Genomic DNA, 18,628 nt, shown 5'->3' on the forward strand with positions numbered 1-18,628 from the left:
CCTGTCACACTCCTTCCAGAGGGCTGGTCCCAGGGAGGGGATCTAAATCCAAGCAATTTCTGGGACTAAGAGTATGGAGAAGTGTCCACAGGGCTTGGTTTCCCTGAGCAACGCCCTTACTGCCATGGCCTCACTCCCTAGATGTTGATAGTGGTACCAGCTAGTTTCCCTTGGCCAGCCTTACTGCTAGGTACTGCTTATCCCCCAGGGCAGGGACTGGTTGGAGGGGGTGTGGTGATGAGAAAAGCCCAAATCCAGACCTTTCACCTTCAGACATTCCTTTGACTTGGGCCTTATTTGAAGGAGGCATTGCCATATGGCAGTAGTTCTCAACCCATGGTTTTCAGAAACATTGTTCTGACCATATATACTCCTTATAGAGATTTTGTGTGCATAAGCTCAGCCAGAACCTTGAAGAGACATGGAGGAAGGAAAAGTGTTCCATGTAGTCATCCAAGCTCTTCCTAACACATTTGTGCATCGACCTGTTTTACAATACACTGAACAGCTGGTATTCAGCACTGATAGTTACTGTTGGCCATCAAAATAGTAAAATACTCTTGAATTGGCAGGTAAGTGGCCCCAAGTCCATCCCTAGTGTCCTCCAGCCACTCCAACCTCTCCCTCTCAGATCTGCCCCCAATCCAGTATCTGTCTGTACTGTCCAATAAAGTAGCCACTAACCACATGTGGCTACTTACATTTTAACTAATTCAAAATTCAGTTCCTTCATCGCACTGGCCACATTGCTCAACTGGCACATGTGACTTTGCCACTGCCTACTATATCGGACAGTACAGGGAGAGAACATTTTCATCACTGCAGAAACTAGACAGGTAGTGCCCAGTACAACAGGCCTTGGTATCCTGTTCTGGGCTGGGGTCTGTTGTGACTGTCCATGACTGTTCTATACCTACCAATTGTTAACTTTCTGAAGTAGCATCTGAGTACACTTGCATTTGAGTTTACCAGGACATATACTATATGGCACACTACTCAGAACTCAAAACCTAACACTCCCCAGGCCTTCGAGCCCCAGTTCAACTCACTGCCCGGCAATAAAGCCGAGGGCAAGTGAATGTATTTATATGAGCATGTCCCTTTGCCATGACTGTCCCCTCTTCCTGTCATCTTCTTTGTGAACATAACTGAAAGGATTTTGCATTGGTGTATGTCACTGCTCACCCCTAAGTCAAGTTCAGGCAGGATGCCAAGAATGAGTCCATCACAATATCTCTACAAAAAGTAAAATGATTTGCAATTTATATCTAAATAAAAGGCCACACCTCTTATAAACAATGAACTTTTTATAAAAAGACAAATGTACATATTTACATACATGTACATATGTGGTCACACATGACTTAGTGATTACAAGGCGTTTCCAATTTTAAAAATCACACCAAGATACTCACACTTCCCTCCCAGGGCCTGCTGAGGGCTGCTGGGGCCCGCCTGAGGGGGCAGGTGGGCACAGGGCAAGGCACTATATAAATAAACAAAGGCTGAGAGCTTGGGGGAAACGTTAGTGTACACCTCTGATCAGAAACGTGGCAAGGTCCACAAGAAAAAGTGCCAAGTTTTGTCCCAAGCCCCTCAGCCCGAGCAGGGTGTAGCTCCTCTGAGGCTGAGGGAGCACTGTCCTGCAGGGCCCCATTTTCCTTCACATTTCACTGGCTTTGGAACAGTCCCCAGGGCTCAGCTGGGAAGGGAGGGGGTTCTTTGGGAATAGGATTCACTTAGTGCAATTGTCTCTTAGTGCAGAGCCAGCCCTGGGATTGGTGCTGTGCTTTTCTGAGGTCGTTGGTCTGTTCCCTCGGGCCACCTCAGTGACAGCAGAACCTTCTCCAGGCAGCTAGGCTTAGGGGGAAAAGCTGGAGGCTGACTCCTAGCTGAGACCTCCACCTGACACATCAATCTCAGAACCCCATCTTCCCAGGAGACAGGGCCAGCTTTATCCCACAAGATGAGCCCAGATCCCGGCCTGCCAGACCCCAAGAGGCCACTGTCCCAAGGAGGGAGGCCCCATCCCTGCTCAGCAATGGGGTCATACTTTGCCATGTCAAGGAGCCCATAGGAGTCCTGTTTCTTTGCATCACAGCTACCATGATGACAGGTCCTGTTTGCTTAGGGGAGTAAGAGGGGACCGGGGCCCAGCTACGGTGCACAAGGAATGGCCTGGATGGAGGGCAGCCTGACCGGGGGCAACAGGCTGTCCAGCCAGCTGTTGTCCATGTTCTTCAGATCTGAAGCTATCAGCCCGATAAACCCTAGAAGATGTGAAGAAAGTTGTATGAGGATGGAGGGTGAGTGCAGTGTTCTCCTCCCACCCCCCAGCCCTATCCCCATAGGCCCAGACACAGCAGCCTCTACTGTCCACCCACAGCAACAGGGCCCCCCCTCATCTTTAAGCAAACTGCGTGCATGGGAACAACAGCCAACTCACAAGCTGTCTGTACCAAGAAGAGTTTAAGAAAGGTGCTCTGCCTCTGCTGCTCCCCAGCCCAGCCCTCCAGCCCTCTCCCACCCCCTGCATGGTTCTCCCTTCTCTGAGAAATCTAATGGATCCAGAGACTTCTTACCCCCAGGGCGGTCAACTTCTGGCTCCTCCTTGCAGCTGAAATCTCCATAGAAAGACGGGGGCTGGGCCCCGGGTTCATTGAGCAGGTACCCCTTCCCATCCACATTTGTCGGCTGCCATCCCGTCTGCTCCAAGAGCTGGGGACAAAGGAGCAAAATGCCATTGGCTTACTTCCAGGGCAGGCTCATTCTGTGGCCCTGCCTTCAGAGAGCTGAAGCTTCCCTGCCAGGATCATACCCTTGGCCATTTTCACATTCTCAGATGGATGCAGATGTGGAATGAAGACAGGACAGGGACCTGGGAGGTGAGGGTCTGCCCTGGACTCACACTCCCACATCTACCCTCTGGCACAGAATCTCTAAGACTTTCCCTCTCAACTGGGTAAGGACATACCAACTGAGAATGTGGCTTAAAGCAATGATTAGCATAGTGATTCAAGAAAAAGAGGTCTAGAAAAGCTAGAGATAGAGCTATGGCTATGTCTCAGGTTGTCTATGCTGATGAAACAAAGCCTGGGTACACTACTGCAAAACTTTTTATATTCACTTTTAAAATTGAAGCAGGGGGGAAAAAACCTGCTTAAATAATGTGCTTTAAAAAAAAAGAAAAAGGAAAAACCCCATCAAATTACAGATCCCAAAGGGTGATTATTAAAACCTGATGTGCATTTCCCTAACTAACAGGGCAGCAGGCCTGGGGCATGCTGGGGCAGAAGACACAGGCCAGGGTCCCAGTGCTGATGACAGCTGACTCAGAGCTGTTTGAGGCTCTAAAGCCTGCTCCAGTACAACCTGTCAGAAATCAGGCCTCCCTCCCATCCTCACTTCCACAGTGTCTTTCCCACCAGCCCAGGAGGCCAGTGGTCCCTAGCCACATAGATGTGGCACCTGTAGGACTATGGAGGCAACCAGGTCACAGTAGCAGCTGCCTACCCTCCCGATTTGTGAGCTCTAAGTGGTTTTCTCTCTCCTCAGAAGCAGCCACTTCAAAAGAGTGTCCAGGGTGGAATGGGCCTTACCTTCATGATGTCCTCAGTTAATTTCCCTTCCTCGTCCTCATCTGTTGTGGCTGTGGATGGGGAAGAGCAGAGAGGTTGGCTGGCAGTCAGCCAGGCTTTCCCCAGCAATTCCAGCACTGCCAGATCCCCCTGCCCCTTCACATGTCCCCACACACTAACCTCCCAGCAGACATCTGCCTGCCATGGAGATTCCAGAACAGGTCATTGTCCTAGTGACTCAGCCTCCCAAAGCCTGAAGCCACACCTCTTCCCACCCCCTTGCTTCCTTCCTCACCCTCAGAGACTGGGCTGCAGAAGAGCCAGGAAAACTAGCAATGTTAGACCAAAATGCAGCCCCCGGCCCCCATTCCCTCTTTCTCTAGCACAGCACAGGCAACTCAATGCCAGGTGGAGTTCTGAGCATCTTCCTGCCCTCAGGACATCCTTCCCAGGACCCAAACAGTCAGGCAAGCAGGCCCCAGAAGCACAAACCTTCAGAGGTGGAGGGCATAGGTGACACCTGGAAGTTGTACAGGTCACTGGTGCTGTCTGGCACAATATCCACTGGGATGTGCCATTCAGGGAGAGTGCTACTAACGGTACACGGTGACAGGGCTGAAGGACAGCAGAAACCACACGTTAGAACTGTGTGCTCTCTTAGTTTGCAAGATACCCAGCACCCCCAACCCTGCAGCCTGCTCCAATAGGCCACCATCCACAAGCACAATGCATCCTACAGCCAAGAGAAGGAGCCATCCCAATGACCTGTTTGGTCCCCTGCCAGACTGGGCCCACCTCACCTGGAGTAAGGGCCCGCTCAACCTCTAAGTCCTGCCCAATGTAGCCCTGAGCTGTGTAGCTGCTGTGGTCATCAGGCAGGGTCGAGCTGCTGAGTCCATCAGAGAAGGTATCAGGACTGGAGTCACCACATGACTGCAACAGGAGAAAGAAGCTTAGGCCCAAGCTTGCTATGGCACTTCTTCCATTGTCCACTCTGAATCCCGAGTGACCAAAGACTAGCAGCTTAGGACCACACTCACCTTCCTCTTGGCCTTGGTCTTAGCATCTCGGCTGGACTTGGACTTTCTCTCTGTGAGGCAGATAGGCTGTCAGTCTTGGTATAGGCATACCAGCCCCAGTTGCCCCTCTTCCTCCCTCCCACCCTCCCTGAGAGATTTCTGATGACCCAAAGCCCTCAGATACCTTTCCTCTGGTTCTTGGTGAGGGGTGGGAGCATCCGGTACACCCGCACAGCTGAGCTGCCTTTGTTCCTGCTCTGGTCCTTCACTTCCTCAATGTCTGGCAGGGAGTTCATGGCACAGCGAAAGTTAGCCTTCCATGTCTTGGGATCCGGCTCCTTTTCCCCTGCTTTGTATCGGCCTAGTGGGCACAAGAGTGAAGAGGACTGTCAGGGCCATACGTGGGGATCCTCAGCCGACCCCTGGCCTGGAAGGAGGAAGGAGACAGTACCCCTAAGCTCTCATGCTGCCAGAGATCCAAACTGGCCAAATAGCAGGTATTCCTGGGTGACCCTCTGCAGGCCCTGGGGGCTCTCAAATGCCCAGGCTTGGCTTAAACACATCCCACAAGTCCTTCCTGAAGGACCCAGCCAGAAGCACTAGAGGGCCCATATGTCCAAAAGTGCTATATTGGTCCTAGACCAGGCCCAGTCTCCCTGCTTGGTCTGTCAGCAGCCAGAGAGTAGGGACTAGGGTTTATGTGATATTTCTAAACACAGGAGTGGGCAAAAAGTAGGCATCAAAGAACAGTTACTGATAAGTGTGCTGACTGATACGAGATGGACCAAGAACCCCAATACTCAAGGATAAAAGGAGGCTGCCAACCAGATGGCCTTTGGCCAGGACCTTGGTAAACATCAAGAAAATGGAAGGCCTGGGTCTCTTTCATTATCCAGGTTCACAACTGCTTTTGCCAAGGAGAACTTTAATCCAGCCACAAACTCTGTGAAACCACAGTTTCTAAGATACTGACTTCACAAGTTCCTTTAAGAACTTGCTGAAACGATGAACTTTTCCCCCAAAAGTACAAGTCAGCCCCGTGCTCACTCCCAAATTCTGTACACCATCTCAGGGAATTCAGAGACCCCAATGAAGGGCCTCTGTGTTAACAGAAGTGACTCCCCTTGTCTCCTCCCTGCCCCAGCCCCCCAAGCCTGGAGACCAGGGCACACACCTGTGTGAATGGCCCAGCTTCGGAACAGACAGGCATCTTTGTTGATGTCCCAGCCATGCTTGGCAGCATGCTTCCATGGAATCTGGAAGATCATCTCCTCCTGAATGGCACACATAGACACAAATATACAAGGCTGTGTCAGCTCAGAGGCCATAGGCTTTTAGCATGAGTCTGCCCGGCACCACCCCCCACAACCCCACCAACCCTGGTCTGGGAAAAGGCTGACTTCCCCTTTTCACCCTGACATCTGGTTTAGGTTGACCCATCCTGAGAATGGCTTAAACAGAGTACTCTACCACTCTAGATCTCTCAGAAGGGGCTCTGGGTTCTGAAGAACTGTGGCAACATCAGCTCAGCAGAGATCTCCCTCTGCCTGTTACAGATGTGCTGGGACCCATATAGAGCACCTTAGGATGCTCTCTGATGCTTTTCAGCACCAACATGGAGGTGAGAACTCCATCCATTAGATAGGGGCTGCTTGGGACACCTGGGACCACTGGCTCCTGCCCAGCATATCCTGGCCATATACCTAAGGGAGCCCTGGGCCAGACTTGGATGCTAACTATGTGTGTGACCCTGGCACTGTCACTGTACCTCTTGGTCCCTCACTGGTTTCTCTTCTGTGAAATGAGCAATCACAGTGACAAATATAAGGACTAAGTCTCACTGTTATCATTACTGGTGGTTAACAGTATAGATTTTTGAGTCAGACTTCTCGGATTCAAATCTTAGCTTTATCACTTTTTTGTACGATCTCATTACCTATCTCTCAGTGCCTCAGTTTCCTCATCTGAAAATGGAGATATTAATAGTATCTACTTCACAGGGCTACGGTGAGGATTAAAGGACACAATGTAAGTCACATTGTTAGCATGGTGTCACATTCGCTTATAGGGAGTGTGCAATAAGCATGAGCCATCATTATTTTTATTATTACTATTAAGTCTGCAGAGTCTGTGTTACTCTTTGTGCACAAGCATGAGGTTTTTTGGGCCTGGGCAAATGGTGCAAGGTTAATTCTTGGGTCCCTTGCTGAAACAGCCGTCTTGTTGCCAGCAGTGCCCACTTCTCTGTCTCCTGTCTCTCTGACTGGAACCCTGCAGAATGCTGGGTGTTTATACGGGTCTCAGAAGAGACCAGATGGCTCTGCAGATGCTGAGAGTCCTCGTGCTGGAAACCATCATTGCCCTCACGTGGGTGTCTGTCGTGTCCATATCAAAGAAGGGAGGAAGGCACAAGTCGGGCAAGTGGGACCCAAGACTGGCCCTTGTATACTCCCTCCATGCAGGACCGACTGGGAAGCACATATGCCTCCTCCCCATCACTTCCCTTTTTGAGCTGCATCTGAAGCTTTGGTCCCCCAAAGAACATGTGTTAAGATAGTAGCAGAAAAACCCAAAAAGTTACACTCACTTTATTAATCCAGATCAGCCCTGGGATTTGGTTGGAATTAATCTGCATCTCTAGCCAGGGTCTCATGCGCATCCGAGTGATGGGCATGTTGGCTGTAAAGAGAAAACAGAGGGTCCTGTTTGGAGTCTGTTGAGCAGCCCCGAGGCACTACCCTGCCCAATCACCCCCAGGTCAGTCAGTTACTTTCCCCAGCCTTGAGCCAAGCACCAGGCACCACAATCACGGGGGAGGGGGCTTTCACTGGAATAAAACTGTCCTCCAAATATTTTCAGCGTCTTGGGCAAAAACACTTCAGCCCCTTCCCCCACATTCCTCTAAACACTTGGGAGAAGACAGGCATGCAAGTGATGGTTTCAGGATTTATGTGAAGGAAAAACAGATATAATACAAAGATATCTTAATACTAAGACTTTCCTCCTCAAATTCAAATCCTTGTGGAAGGGAGAGACTTCTTTTGGTTGACGCCAAGAAATTTCCCTACTAGAGTTGCTGCCACTAGCTGTGCACCTTCCCTAATGGCAAGCAGTCACCCAGCATTCTACCCCCACCCCCCATCCCATCTACTCTATGCGCTCTCAGACAGCCACAGTGCAGAGGCCGGGAAGGCTCTGCCCCTCCTGCCTGGCTCCCCGCCACCGCGAAGAAGCCGAAGGAACACCTGTGGCGCCTCTTCCCGTAGCCCCAGCAGGTCTGCCAGCCAACCAGGGCAGCAAGCCCCAGCCCCCCAACACCTGCACGTACAGCCTAAAATCTGAGGCCCGGGGGCGGAGCTGGGACCGCCAAAAGCCCGCGTGGGGAGCACAGGGCGCCCACGCGCGGACGTACACTCCAGTCCCCAGCAGCGCTCGTGGATGCGCGCGACAAACCTACCGAGCCACCCAGAGGCCCCGGCGGCTCCGCGCACACAGATCTGCGACAGCGGCCGGGCGCCGGCAACCTCGGCTCGTGGGCGGTCCACGCCGCGGCCCGCCCTCCCCGCGCTGCCGCTCGCAGCTCCTCCAGCGCCCTCACGAGCCCACGCGGGGGCCAGGCAACGCTGCGCGCCCGCGACTCTCCCGGCTGGGGTTGCCGGCCCCCACTTCCTGGAGCCCCGCGCGTCTTTGTTCGACGCCACCGGTTTCCCCCCCCCCCGCAGCGAAGGCGGGCTCACCTCTGCAACGGGCGCGATCCAGCAGCGGCGCCCGAAGGTCCCGGCGCGGCTAGGGCAGCTGTGCCGGCGCGGGGAGCGCAATTCCGGAGGGGAGCGGCGGGAAGGCAGAGGATGCCCGGGTCGAGGGGCCGTTGGGCTCGGCTGGCTTTGGCTTGGCACTGCTCCCACTGGCCTCTGCTCGGTCGGGCTTGGACGCACGTCCTGCCTCGACGAAGGAGTGGCGCGCTCTGCCGGGGCAGCGGCGCCGGCGAGAAATCTAAACACTTAGCGGGATTCCCCCAACCCAAGCCCAGCCCCGCCTCCTAAAGAGCCGCGAGGGCGCCTATTGGCCAGCGCCGTCCCATCATTTCGGGGAAATCAGGCTGTTGTAGAGCTAGCGGCGAAGGGGAAGTACAGGGCGGCTGCTCCTCCCCACCCCCTCCGGCCCGGCGCCGCCGCCCTGGGGCGACCGCGGGCCCGCCCTGTCCGCTCCCACTCCCCCCCCCCCCCACACACACACCGGTTCGCCCGGGAGAAAGCTGTCCAGGAAAGCCGAACGCCCCCGGCCCGCAGTTCCTCCCCTCACTCCGCATTCTTCCAGACTGCTGGCTCCTGTGGCCATCTCCTCACCCTCCTCTCCCTGGGAACGTCTATCTCTTGAAAGCAGGTGAGGAGGTCACCCGGACACCTGCCGTCCTCTTCAGAGTGGACACACTGGGATTGAATCCCCGTAAACTAGCGTGGTTCCTCAACCCTGCTAATGAAGGAAGGGTTTCGGCCCTCATACTACGCCTTCTTGAGGGGTGACCCACGTCCTGGTCACTCACCTGCCTTGGGGAATTAAGGGAAAGCCTACTCTGCCTGGGGTGCTGCCTGGGGCCACCGAAGGAGAGGAAATCCCGGTTTGGCTGCTGCTGTTGGCACGGCTGGAAACCTCAATCTCCTCAACTAGAAAATAACAAGAAACCCTATTTTGCTGGTTTACGGTGACATAGAAATGATGTCTGTAAAGCACCATGCCCCCCACCTGGGCAGCAGATGCTGCTTTTGAGGTCCCTACCCAGAACCTAACTGTGACAGAGAGGCACCTCTCCCTGTTCTGGGTCTACATCCTTGGGACTGCCCTACAGCTGACCTTAGGATAAAGAAGTGTTTCAGAGAAACTCGGACTGCTGATTTGGAGAAGGGCTCAGGGAGCCTTTTCCTCCTTGCACTCCTGCCTTCAGCCACCTCCACAGCCTCACATGGCCCTTACATGGGAGCTCCTTAGTAGTAGCATTGATGTTGTCTCCACTTGGACCAGACAGGTTCTAGGCAGTGGGGGGGCGGAGGGGGGGGGAACGTGGAATTGCTTAGGGATGGCCAAAGCCATGATCTGGCCAAAGAGTTGGGGAGCCCAGGTCCCAGTCCCTTGGGAAAGGCAGCTTCTTAACTCTTGTGCTTTCAAGTAGACCTTGCCCCACTTGTACTCCTAGAGGCTGAGCTGAGTTTTCCATCCAGAACTCTGGCCCAGCTGATTCCTTCCTTCACCTCCCCAAAGCTGCTGACTCAGAAGTAAATTGCTTGTCCTGGCAGGGCTAGTAGTGTCACTCTCACCCAGCTCCCCCTCCACAGCAGCACCCAGTTGCAGTGGTGCAAGCTATAAATAGACATTGATGTAGTATTGCACCCATCAGTCACTCTCCTGCCTCCCTCCTACAGAGGAAAGGTTGGCTTGATCCAATTCTGGTGCACCAGAATCTCATGCTGTGACTAACACCAAGCTTGGTTCCCAAGAGACCAATAAGAATGGGTCAGAGCCATCTCCCAGATAGTGGTGGGTGCAGCAGGTGGGAGAGGCAAAGAGGCAGAAGGAGCTCAGAAGAATGAGCCTAGCTGGTATTAAGCAAAATGGAAAAATGGAAGATGCTGAAGCTGGGGAAGGGGAAGAAGGGTTGGGGTGCTTTAAGTGACAGATGGAGTGGGAACCCACTACAGAGATCAAGAGCTGAACAAGAAGAGCTGAAAGCAAGTGGCTCCTGACTTGTGAAGTCTGTTTTCTGTGCAGATGCTTGTCCTGTCCCTAAGAACCTGATATGGCCACTGGAAAATTCAAAATGAGATCAGGGAAAGGAAGTTTGCATCTCATGTTGTGTCTGAAATTTACCAAAATGACCCTTTTAAAGGTATTAGGAAACTGTAAAAAGTGCTTTAAAACAATTTTAATTCACAGATAATCAGGTGTATGTGGATCTATATCTTTCCATGTCATGAAATGTACTTCTGCAATATAATTTGTAGTGGGTATATATTATTTTCTAATAAGGATAAATAAAAATTTATCCATTAATCTCCTAATAGAGGACATTTAGGTTATTTCCATTTTTTCCTTTTTTTTAACTTTTTAAATTTTATTCATTTTGAGAGAGAGAGAGAGAGAGAGAGAGAGAGAGAGAATCCTAAGCAGGCTCTGCATGGTCAGCATGGAGCCTAATGCAGGGCTCAAAATCATGAACCATGAGATCATGATCTGAGCCGAAATTAAGAGTTGGACACTCAACCGAATGAGCCCCACAGGTGTCCCTCCATATTTTCCTAATACAAACAACACTGTATAATTAAATCTCTGCCCACATCAATAATTTTTTTGCTTAGGACAAATTTCCCAGTGTTTAGAATTTACTGATGAAATTGTCCTTTACATCTTTGAAGGGCTCTTTGACTTTATTTTTAACTTTTATTTTATCTTGAAGCCTGTAAGAATCTGCTTATCATGATTGTGGGTGCTATACTACAAATCAGTGAAGTAAAACTATACCATTTAAGTACCCCAAGTTTTTGTTGTAACTACTCTTTGAGTACCATTCTAGAATGTATCACACATTCCCTATGATGCTAAGCAAAACAGAGTCTTCCCTAGGTTTTTCTTAGTAATTCAGGGCTAGCCCTTTTCTCCTCTTTGACTCAAAATACTCATCTTCTGTCATTCCAGCCATCCCCTCTGGGCAGGTGACCTCCAAATACAACCTTCTGGGCACTCCACTACAATCCAGTCCACCACAGATTAACACATACACAAACAGAACTCTTGGCCTCCCATATCTACACTGCCCCCAGCAGCTTTCTCTCCTCTTAATTCCAGCTCCTTCCCAGGAGAAGTCTTTCCTGTCCTCCTCCCCTCTTTGCCTCACCTGGTCCTCTGGGTCTTCCTTCCCTGCATCTACGTGTTTTCACATTCCAGGACCAGACTGTTGTTACCACAGCTTCCCCTTGGGTCTCCCTCCCTGTCAGGCCTGCCCCTCTAGGCAACTCTGCACTACAATGATCCACCTAATTTTGTTGACCTCCCAACATTCATGTCCACCAGGAGCTTCTGAGCTTCCCCAGACTCTTCAGCCCCACATTCGAGTTGCTGCTCACTCTGGTCCCAGGGGTCCTATTCCAGCCTTATCTCCCACAGCTCACCTATCCTTGGCAGTAACGAGAGGTCAGTGGGAAGAATATAGGATTTGGGTCTGAAAGCCTGGGTTCCTGTGCTTTTGCCACTGGTGTGGCCCTAGGTAAGTTACCATCCCTCTTTGGGCCTCAGGTTTCTCATCTGTAAAAAAGATACTCTGGGGCACCTGGGTGGCTTAGTTCCTTAAGGGACTGACTCTCGATTTCAGTTCTAGTCATGATCTCATGGTTTGGGGGACAGAGCCACTCATCAGGCTCCTTGCTGACAGCGCAGAGCCTGCTTGGGATTCTCTTCCTCTCTCTCTGCCCCTCTCCTACTCGAGCATGCTCTGTCTCAAAAATGTAAACTTAAAAAACAAAAAAGAGACATTCTGTCCATGTGCAATTATCATGAAGAGGAAATTAGATATACTATCAAACTTTCTTAATTGTAAAACATTAGTCAAATGACACGTATTAACAATAATGCATGAACTTTTCACTGCATTTCTGTTCTGTAGTTTTCTCATGTCTCTGCTTCTTCCATTTGCTCCTCATCTCTCTCTTACTCTGATATTTGACAACACTCTCTCCTCCCTCCTCCATCTCATTTCTCCCCCTTCCCCTCCCCACCTAACACACTTCAGTGTCAGTCTCCATTTTAAGGCTCAGAGCAAATATCTGGTCCTCTATGAAGTACTACCAAAGCTACCAAACGGAAGTCCTTCCCCTCCTCAGAATCCCCTGGCCCTTAACTTTCCTGTTGCCTTGTCCGCACTTATCACCTTTAGGAAACCAAGTCTGCATTTTTCTGCAAGTGACCTGAATAGGTTCCTCACACCTGCACATGGTATTAGCTGAGGGTTAGCTCTGGTCTCACTCACAGAATGCCTCCCATCTATACCATTACTTAATAAGGGTAAATTTCACTGTATTAGGCCCTGGAATTTTCTAGGCTGGCAGGGCCTCCTTTGAGGTGATTTCTGCAATAGCGACAGAGGCGGAGGCGGCAAGATTACCCCTGTAGGAGGCTCTTCCCCTTGACCAATCCTGTCCTTAGCCCCCTCCCTTAGGCTCTCAGAAACACAATGTTCACCACCTGGGGCGGAGGGGGGAAGGCAAGGGGGTTGTTCCAGTTAGTTCTAAAGCTCAGGACCCAGTCAGACCCAGTCAGGCTTTAGCCAGGTTTTTGAGACCAGGGGAATCCAGGGCCCCAGTGGGGCATGCTACCCAGAGAGAAAACCAGAGTCCCCAAAGCAAATGAACCTCAAGCATGCCTTCCATTCCAGCCTTCCAGATGCAAAGGGAGGCCTTTCTGAGATGCTCAGAATCTCTTTCAGCTATCATCTCTATTTTCACAGCAAACCTGGGAGGCAGGCAGTCCTAAACTGTGAAGTGCAGAGCACAAGTCAGGCATAAAATCATCAGAAAGCATCCATACGCTTGTAGAATCCAGCCATCATCACCCATCCTGAAAGGAGTCTAGTTGGAAGAAAGAAAGTCATTTCTGAATTCATTCAACAAATATGAATTTGCACTCCTGCTCTGGGCCAACTCCAGGTTTGGCTCAAGACTAGCCCCTCCCCTCTCACGGATCTGGCAAAAAGGCTGCATGACACAGCAGAATAAGCGTTGTGCTCTTACAAAAATCATAAATACAGAGTGGGAGGCCGCAGCTGGCTGCAGCTAGGGGGTCCTGCGATGGAAGAGTGGGCCAGGAATCGCTCCGGCGCTGTGGACTCTTCCGGCCTCGGAGGAGGAGCGGGTGTCAGTGTGGGCTGCCGCTGATGCCCTGTGCAGTTTCATTTCTTATAAACACTGGGTTGGGAGGAAAGAGGCCTCAGCTCCCCATCCGCCCCCGTGGGGCCCGGGACGGGGCCGGGGGTGGGGAGGGTGCTCTGAGGCCAGGCCTGGAGGCCACGTCCCACAGTGACTCTGCATGGGAACAGCAACCTCCCCGCCCCCCACACGAATCGGTCCCGCAGTACCGCCTGGGCCCACTGTCTTTCGCCTAGATTGCCCCTGGCAGGGTCGTAGGCTTTTCTGGCGGCATCAGCACCCCTATTTCGCCCTAGGGAAGCCGAGTCCTGATCTGGAGCCCCTCGCCTCCAGGTGACCCACGCTCTCGCTGCCCCAGCCTAATATAGGGTGTGTGTGTGCGTGCGTGCAAGGGAGAGGGCACAAGCCCTACAGGCTAACTTCCACATTCCTGCTCGGCCCGGCTGGGGGTGAGTCGGGGTAAACGGCTGGCTCCAGGCTGGCCGGCTTCCTGGAAAGGGAGGGAGGGCGGAGAAACGCAAAGCCTCCCAGCCGTGCCGCCCGGGTGGCTGCCTGGGACCGCCCCACCCCCTCCCCAGCTGGCTGCCCTGCCGGTGCCAGGCGGCTCACCTGCCGCAGCCCAGGGCACTTCCTTCTCCTCCCTTGCCCAGCCTCCAGCTGCGGGCTAAGGGTTTTCAGCCGGCTCCGCAGCTCCAGGCTGTGTGAGCTCCGGCAAGCTGCTGAACTGCTGTGTCCATCATCACTCCCTCCCCCACCCGGCGTTGAAGCTAGGAACACTCGCGGGGGCAGAGCTCTTTGTAAACGCCCCAGCCCTTCCTTCTCGCCCCTCTGGTTGGCGAGTACACAGTAGGCGCACAGAAATGGCGCCCACCTCTATGCTGCTGCAGGGGAAGGCCGCGTTGCGCACCCCCGCTGGGGCACTCCGCGGACGGATGCAGCCCCAGCGACTCCAGTTGCACTCGAAGCTTTCCAGTGGGAGGCGTGGGTGTGCTCAGCAGCTGGGCAGAGGCTACTCGCCAGGCTTTGCGGGTGGGGGAGGGGCCGGCCGGGCCGCCCAATTGGGACCGGCCCACCCGCGCGGGCCCCAGCCCCCACGCAGAGTTCTGCGGGGCTGCGCCAGAGGGGCGGGGCCTGGGTTTCGGTTTCTTGCAAACTCCACGGCCAGAGGGAAACCGAGGAGTTTCCGGGAACCGCGCCGGGAACGCTGAGGTTCGCGCGGCGGCGTGGGGCGGGGGACGGGCGCCCGTCCAGTATCGCGGGTCAGTAGCCCTCTGGAAGTTCCAAGAGGAGCTGGGGAAAACCGGTCCCGGAAAAGCCCCACCTGAATGCACCTGCCCCAGCCCCCACCCAGGTGGGTTCCCACAGAAGGGGTGGAGTGGGGGTATGTGAGGGGCTGTACATGCAGGGGTGGGAGGGACTGTGCACAGGCAGGTGGAGGCTGAGGAATCCGGAGGCCCCCTCAAACGGCTGAGCTCCCCAATAGTATCACTCATTGTATATCACGTCTCGTTTTATTGTCATCATAGCTCTTATCATTGCTGAAATTATCCCCTTTGTGGACTTAATTTATTTATTTATTGGAGGATTTTTCCTACATGACTGGAGGGTGCAGCCCTGCCTGCCTAGTGCAGCCTGCTGGATCTCCAAGGTCTAGAACAAGATTAAGCACAGGGAGGGTCTTGGTGTTTTTTGTGTGAGTGAAGAAATGGAGTGAGAGGTATCTAGGGCGGGCCTTGTGGCCGTCTGACCTGTTCCCAGGGGATCTCTGGGCCCATCTCTCCTGGCTCCCTACCCCTGTCAGGTCCTGTTGATGTCCCCAGGTAAAGGAGTTCTCACTCTGTAGGAGAGGCCTAAGCCCCTTTGTGGTGGGGGGAGTCCCCCTGAGAACTGCCCTCTGGATGGGGTGGTTGGGCATTGAGCAGACTGTAGTCATCACAGAGGAATGCTGGCTGTGAGGGTCAGCCACTTCCTTCCCTCACCAGAGCTTGCAGCTCAGGCCAGGGATGATTGTGGGTTGGGCCTGGATCTGAGCCAGGAAGGATGGATGTTTGGAATGGTGAGACAGAGTCCAGGACCCTCCCTGACCTTTTCAGACCAAAGTAATGCCTGGAGTCTGGGTGGGTAGTGTCACCTAAATTCTTGCTTTTGCGACCTCGAGTCTGGGAGAGAGCCAGGGAAACTCCAAATGCTGCAACAGTGGAGCCTGTGCTCTGAGCACAGCCCCTGGTGGCCATCATGACTCATCCTGGGAATCCCAACTCCAGGGGCTGCCCTGGGAATAAAGCTCAGGACAGAGATGGGGGTCCCCCAATGAGGGCCGGCAACCATGGTAGCAGTTTAGTGAAGCTCCAGACCAATACGTTATTGTCTGTTCCTTCTGTTGCCCAAGGCTGGACCCATTGCTGGTCTTCTGCCCAGTCCAAATAGTGTCTTTAAGACATGGAGCCAAACCCTCATCCTCACCAAAAAATTTGACATAAGAGGACCTGGTTTTCAGAGTGTCTGTACTGGGCTCCATTTGAGGTCACGTTTCAGAAAGTCAGTGTAGCTCAAGCTATAAGATAACAGGAATGTGTCTCTGTGGTTTGGACTCAGCAAGTGCTGAGTTATAGGTATATTTACGTAAGGAAAGTAGGGCATGAGTCAAGAGAACAGGGTGGCCCAGTGGGTGCTCTATCCTGTTCACTCCAGTAGCCCCAGGTTCCAGCCTTGGCTGAGCATAGCAGATGCCCTGTGAACCATTGTGGTGTGGATGGAGATGGATGGGCAGTGGATGGATGGATGGATGATGTATTCAGATCGTCTCAGCAGTGTGCACACTTTCCCTGAGATGGTCTTGGCAATGAGACAATTTCCACAGGAAGTCTTGGGTGCCCCACAGGGAGGAAGGAGGGAGGGATGTTGCTTTCCTGAGCAGCGCTGTGGTCATTTCTGTCTGGTTCTGTCCTTCCAAGGAGATCTCTGCTCCCCATTACCTTGTTGACCTGTGCCCTCTAAGCCCTGCTGAGAGATTGGGGGTCCAGTGACAAGGGCCAGCCAGCCACAGAACAAGGGGAAAGGGCTGTTAACAATAGGTGGGTGCCATTTGCTCTCTTAAAAGGTAGGTCCACAAAGGACCTCAACTTAGATAGGACCTCAGCCAGGTGTGAAAGGTTCCAGTGCTTTCTCTGAACATGTCCTCAGGAAAGCATGTGTTGACTGACCAGCTGACTGGCAGGAGCAATGAAGAGTCAGCAGAGACTGACCTGCCTGGACGGACCGGGAGAAAGCATGACTGTCTGCTCTCCGGTTTGGCCCATGACAAGCCACAGTGAGTGTGTCACTGTGTCGGATAGCCAACATTAAATGTTGCTGCGTCCATACTCAGGGGCAAAATGGACAAGCGTGTGCTGTGAAAAGGAGCTTTCTACACCCCAGTAAACAAAGGCATTCTCCCTTCCTGGAGAACCCTTATGAATGTTGGAGATGGCTTTTCACAAGGGCTGGAGGGCACATGTATGACTTTGCTTTTGGTGGAGCAGTACCTCCAGAAGGCTGAAGACTTGGGGGCCTCTGAAGGTCATGGAATGTTGCTCAGCCCTGTGCCTGTGCTGGCCTTGCAGGGGATTTAGAAGTGAGCAGCTGTGGTTCCCACCACTAAGCTGGATGTTCTCCTAGGGTAGAGGATACAAGTATCATAGTCAGAACCACCTCCCCGGCACCCAGCACACTCTTCAAAAACAGTAGGCACTTAGTATGTACACTGCTGATTGCAGAATGACAGATGTGTGTGATACCTGGAGCAGTAGACAAAGGGGCAGAGATTGGTATTGAGACAGGAGCTATTGATCTTAGCAGGGTCCACAGATGGCTGCTCTGAAGATGGGCCATTCATCAGGGCCTTGAAGGATGAGTCAGTTTAATAGGCTAACCATGGGAGAGGGCATTCCAGGATGCAGGAACAGCCCAAGGAAGAGCTTGGAGGCTCAGAGGTGCAGGACAGATTCTGCCTGCAGTATGGCTTCACGTGGCTGCCTCAGGAGCTGACGCTGGACCAGCCAGTGGGGGCCATACCACAAAGAAGCACAAATGTACTCAGTAGTCTGGACTTTATCCTGGCAGACAGGGGATCCTCAGGGAAGGACCTTTGGCTCCACTCCTTCTAGAGAACCAGGATCTGTCGTCAGATGTTTGTTAAAGTAAATTCTAGGGCAGGCCCTGTGAGGGTAGCTGGGAGTGACCTATGCTCTAGAAAACTTGCCATGACGGCCATGAAGGATGAAGCATGGGGCACACCAGGATGGACTAAGATGAGGGAAATAGTCTCTTAGGCCACAAAACATAAGGAGGCGGTCACTTTCAAGGGCCAACTCTATACTTGCATGACCCTGAGAGTGAGTGCCTCCTTAAGTTTGGCACCCCAGGCACTGACTTGCTTCACCCTGGCCCGGGACCCTGCAGTGTACTGGAGGCAGGGCAGTGGACAAGATGCAGCTCCTTTGATCTATGCAGATTAGGGCTATGGCCATAGGGGCTGAGAGAAGTGGACCTACCTGAGATCAGGATCAGAGGACAGGATTTGGGGATGGCTGGGATGTGGGACGGGTTGAAGCAGTACCCTTCTGAGGGTCTCCATAATTCCACATTCTGGGAAAAGTGTAGAGAGGCCCCCCACTCTGTTAATGTAGTTTGTATGCCTGTAACTGGGGCCAAGGCCAGACTCTGGGCCTTGGCTTTGTCTAGGTTATAAGTCTGAGGAACTGAGGGTTATAAGTCTGAGGAACTAAAGAGAGTAGGGCAGGAGGTTAAAAAGGCCATTGCCTTTCCAGGTCAGGTTGTCCAGGTCACCAGTGACCATAGCTAGAACCTGAAGCAATAAATACACCAAGACTCCTGGGCCCTGCCCTTTGGACACTGGGTGTGTGGGCATGACAGGCAGGGAAGGCTGGATAAGGGTGCCTCCACTGCTGGATGGGGCGTGTCTATCAAACCATAATCCTGCTGCTGTCTAGCAGGACCAGAGTCTACCCTGAGGTCCGTTTGCCTTCCTAGGATTTAGTGGTTGGGCTACCCTAGCTCCCACCCCTGGAAGCTCTGACCCTGTGGCAGCAGCGCCCCCTGCTGGCTAACAGACAGACCCTCC

At 52.8% G+C, this 18,628-nt stretch overlaps 1 protein-coding gene across 1 annotated transcript; it reads right to left on the reverse strand.

Moving 5' to 3' along the window:
* Window positions 1-1,289: 1,289 nt before the first annotated feature.
* Window positions 1,290-8,475, reverse strand: IRF1 (interferon regulatory factor 1). The gene is made up of 10 exons (XM_003980752.6): window positions 8,335-8,475; window positions 7,185-7,276; window positions 5,772-5,871; window positions 4,782-4,958; window positions 4,619-4,668; window positions 4,379-4,511; window positions 4,071-4,193; window positions 3,600-3,649; window positions 2,583-2,718; window positions 1,290-2,270 (listed from the first exon to the last, which is right to left on the reverse strand). The coding sequence occupies exons 2-10, from the start codon at window positions 7,269-7,271 to the stop codon at window positions 2,158-2,160; spliced, it is 969 nt and encodes a 322-aa protein (XP_003980801.1). The 5' UTR covers window positions 7,272-7,276; window positions 8,335-8,475; the 3' UTR covers window positions 1,290-2,157.
* Window positions 8,476-18,628: the final 10,153 nt, after the last annotated feature.

Source organism: Felis catus, chromosome A1, assembly GCF_018350175.1.
Source record: "Felis catus isolate Fca126 chromosome A1, F.catus_Fca126_mat1.0, whole genome shotgun sequence".
Classification (NCBI taxonomy): Eukaryota; Metazoa; Chordata; class Mammalia; order Carnivora; family Felidae; genus Felis; species Felis catus.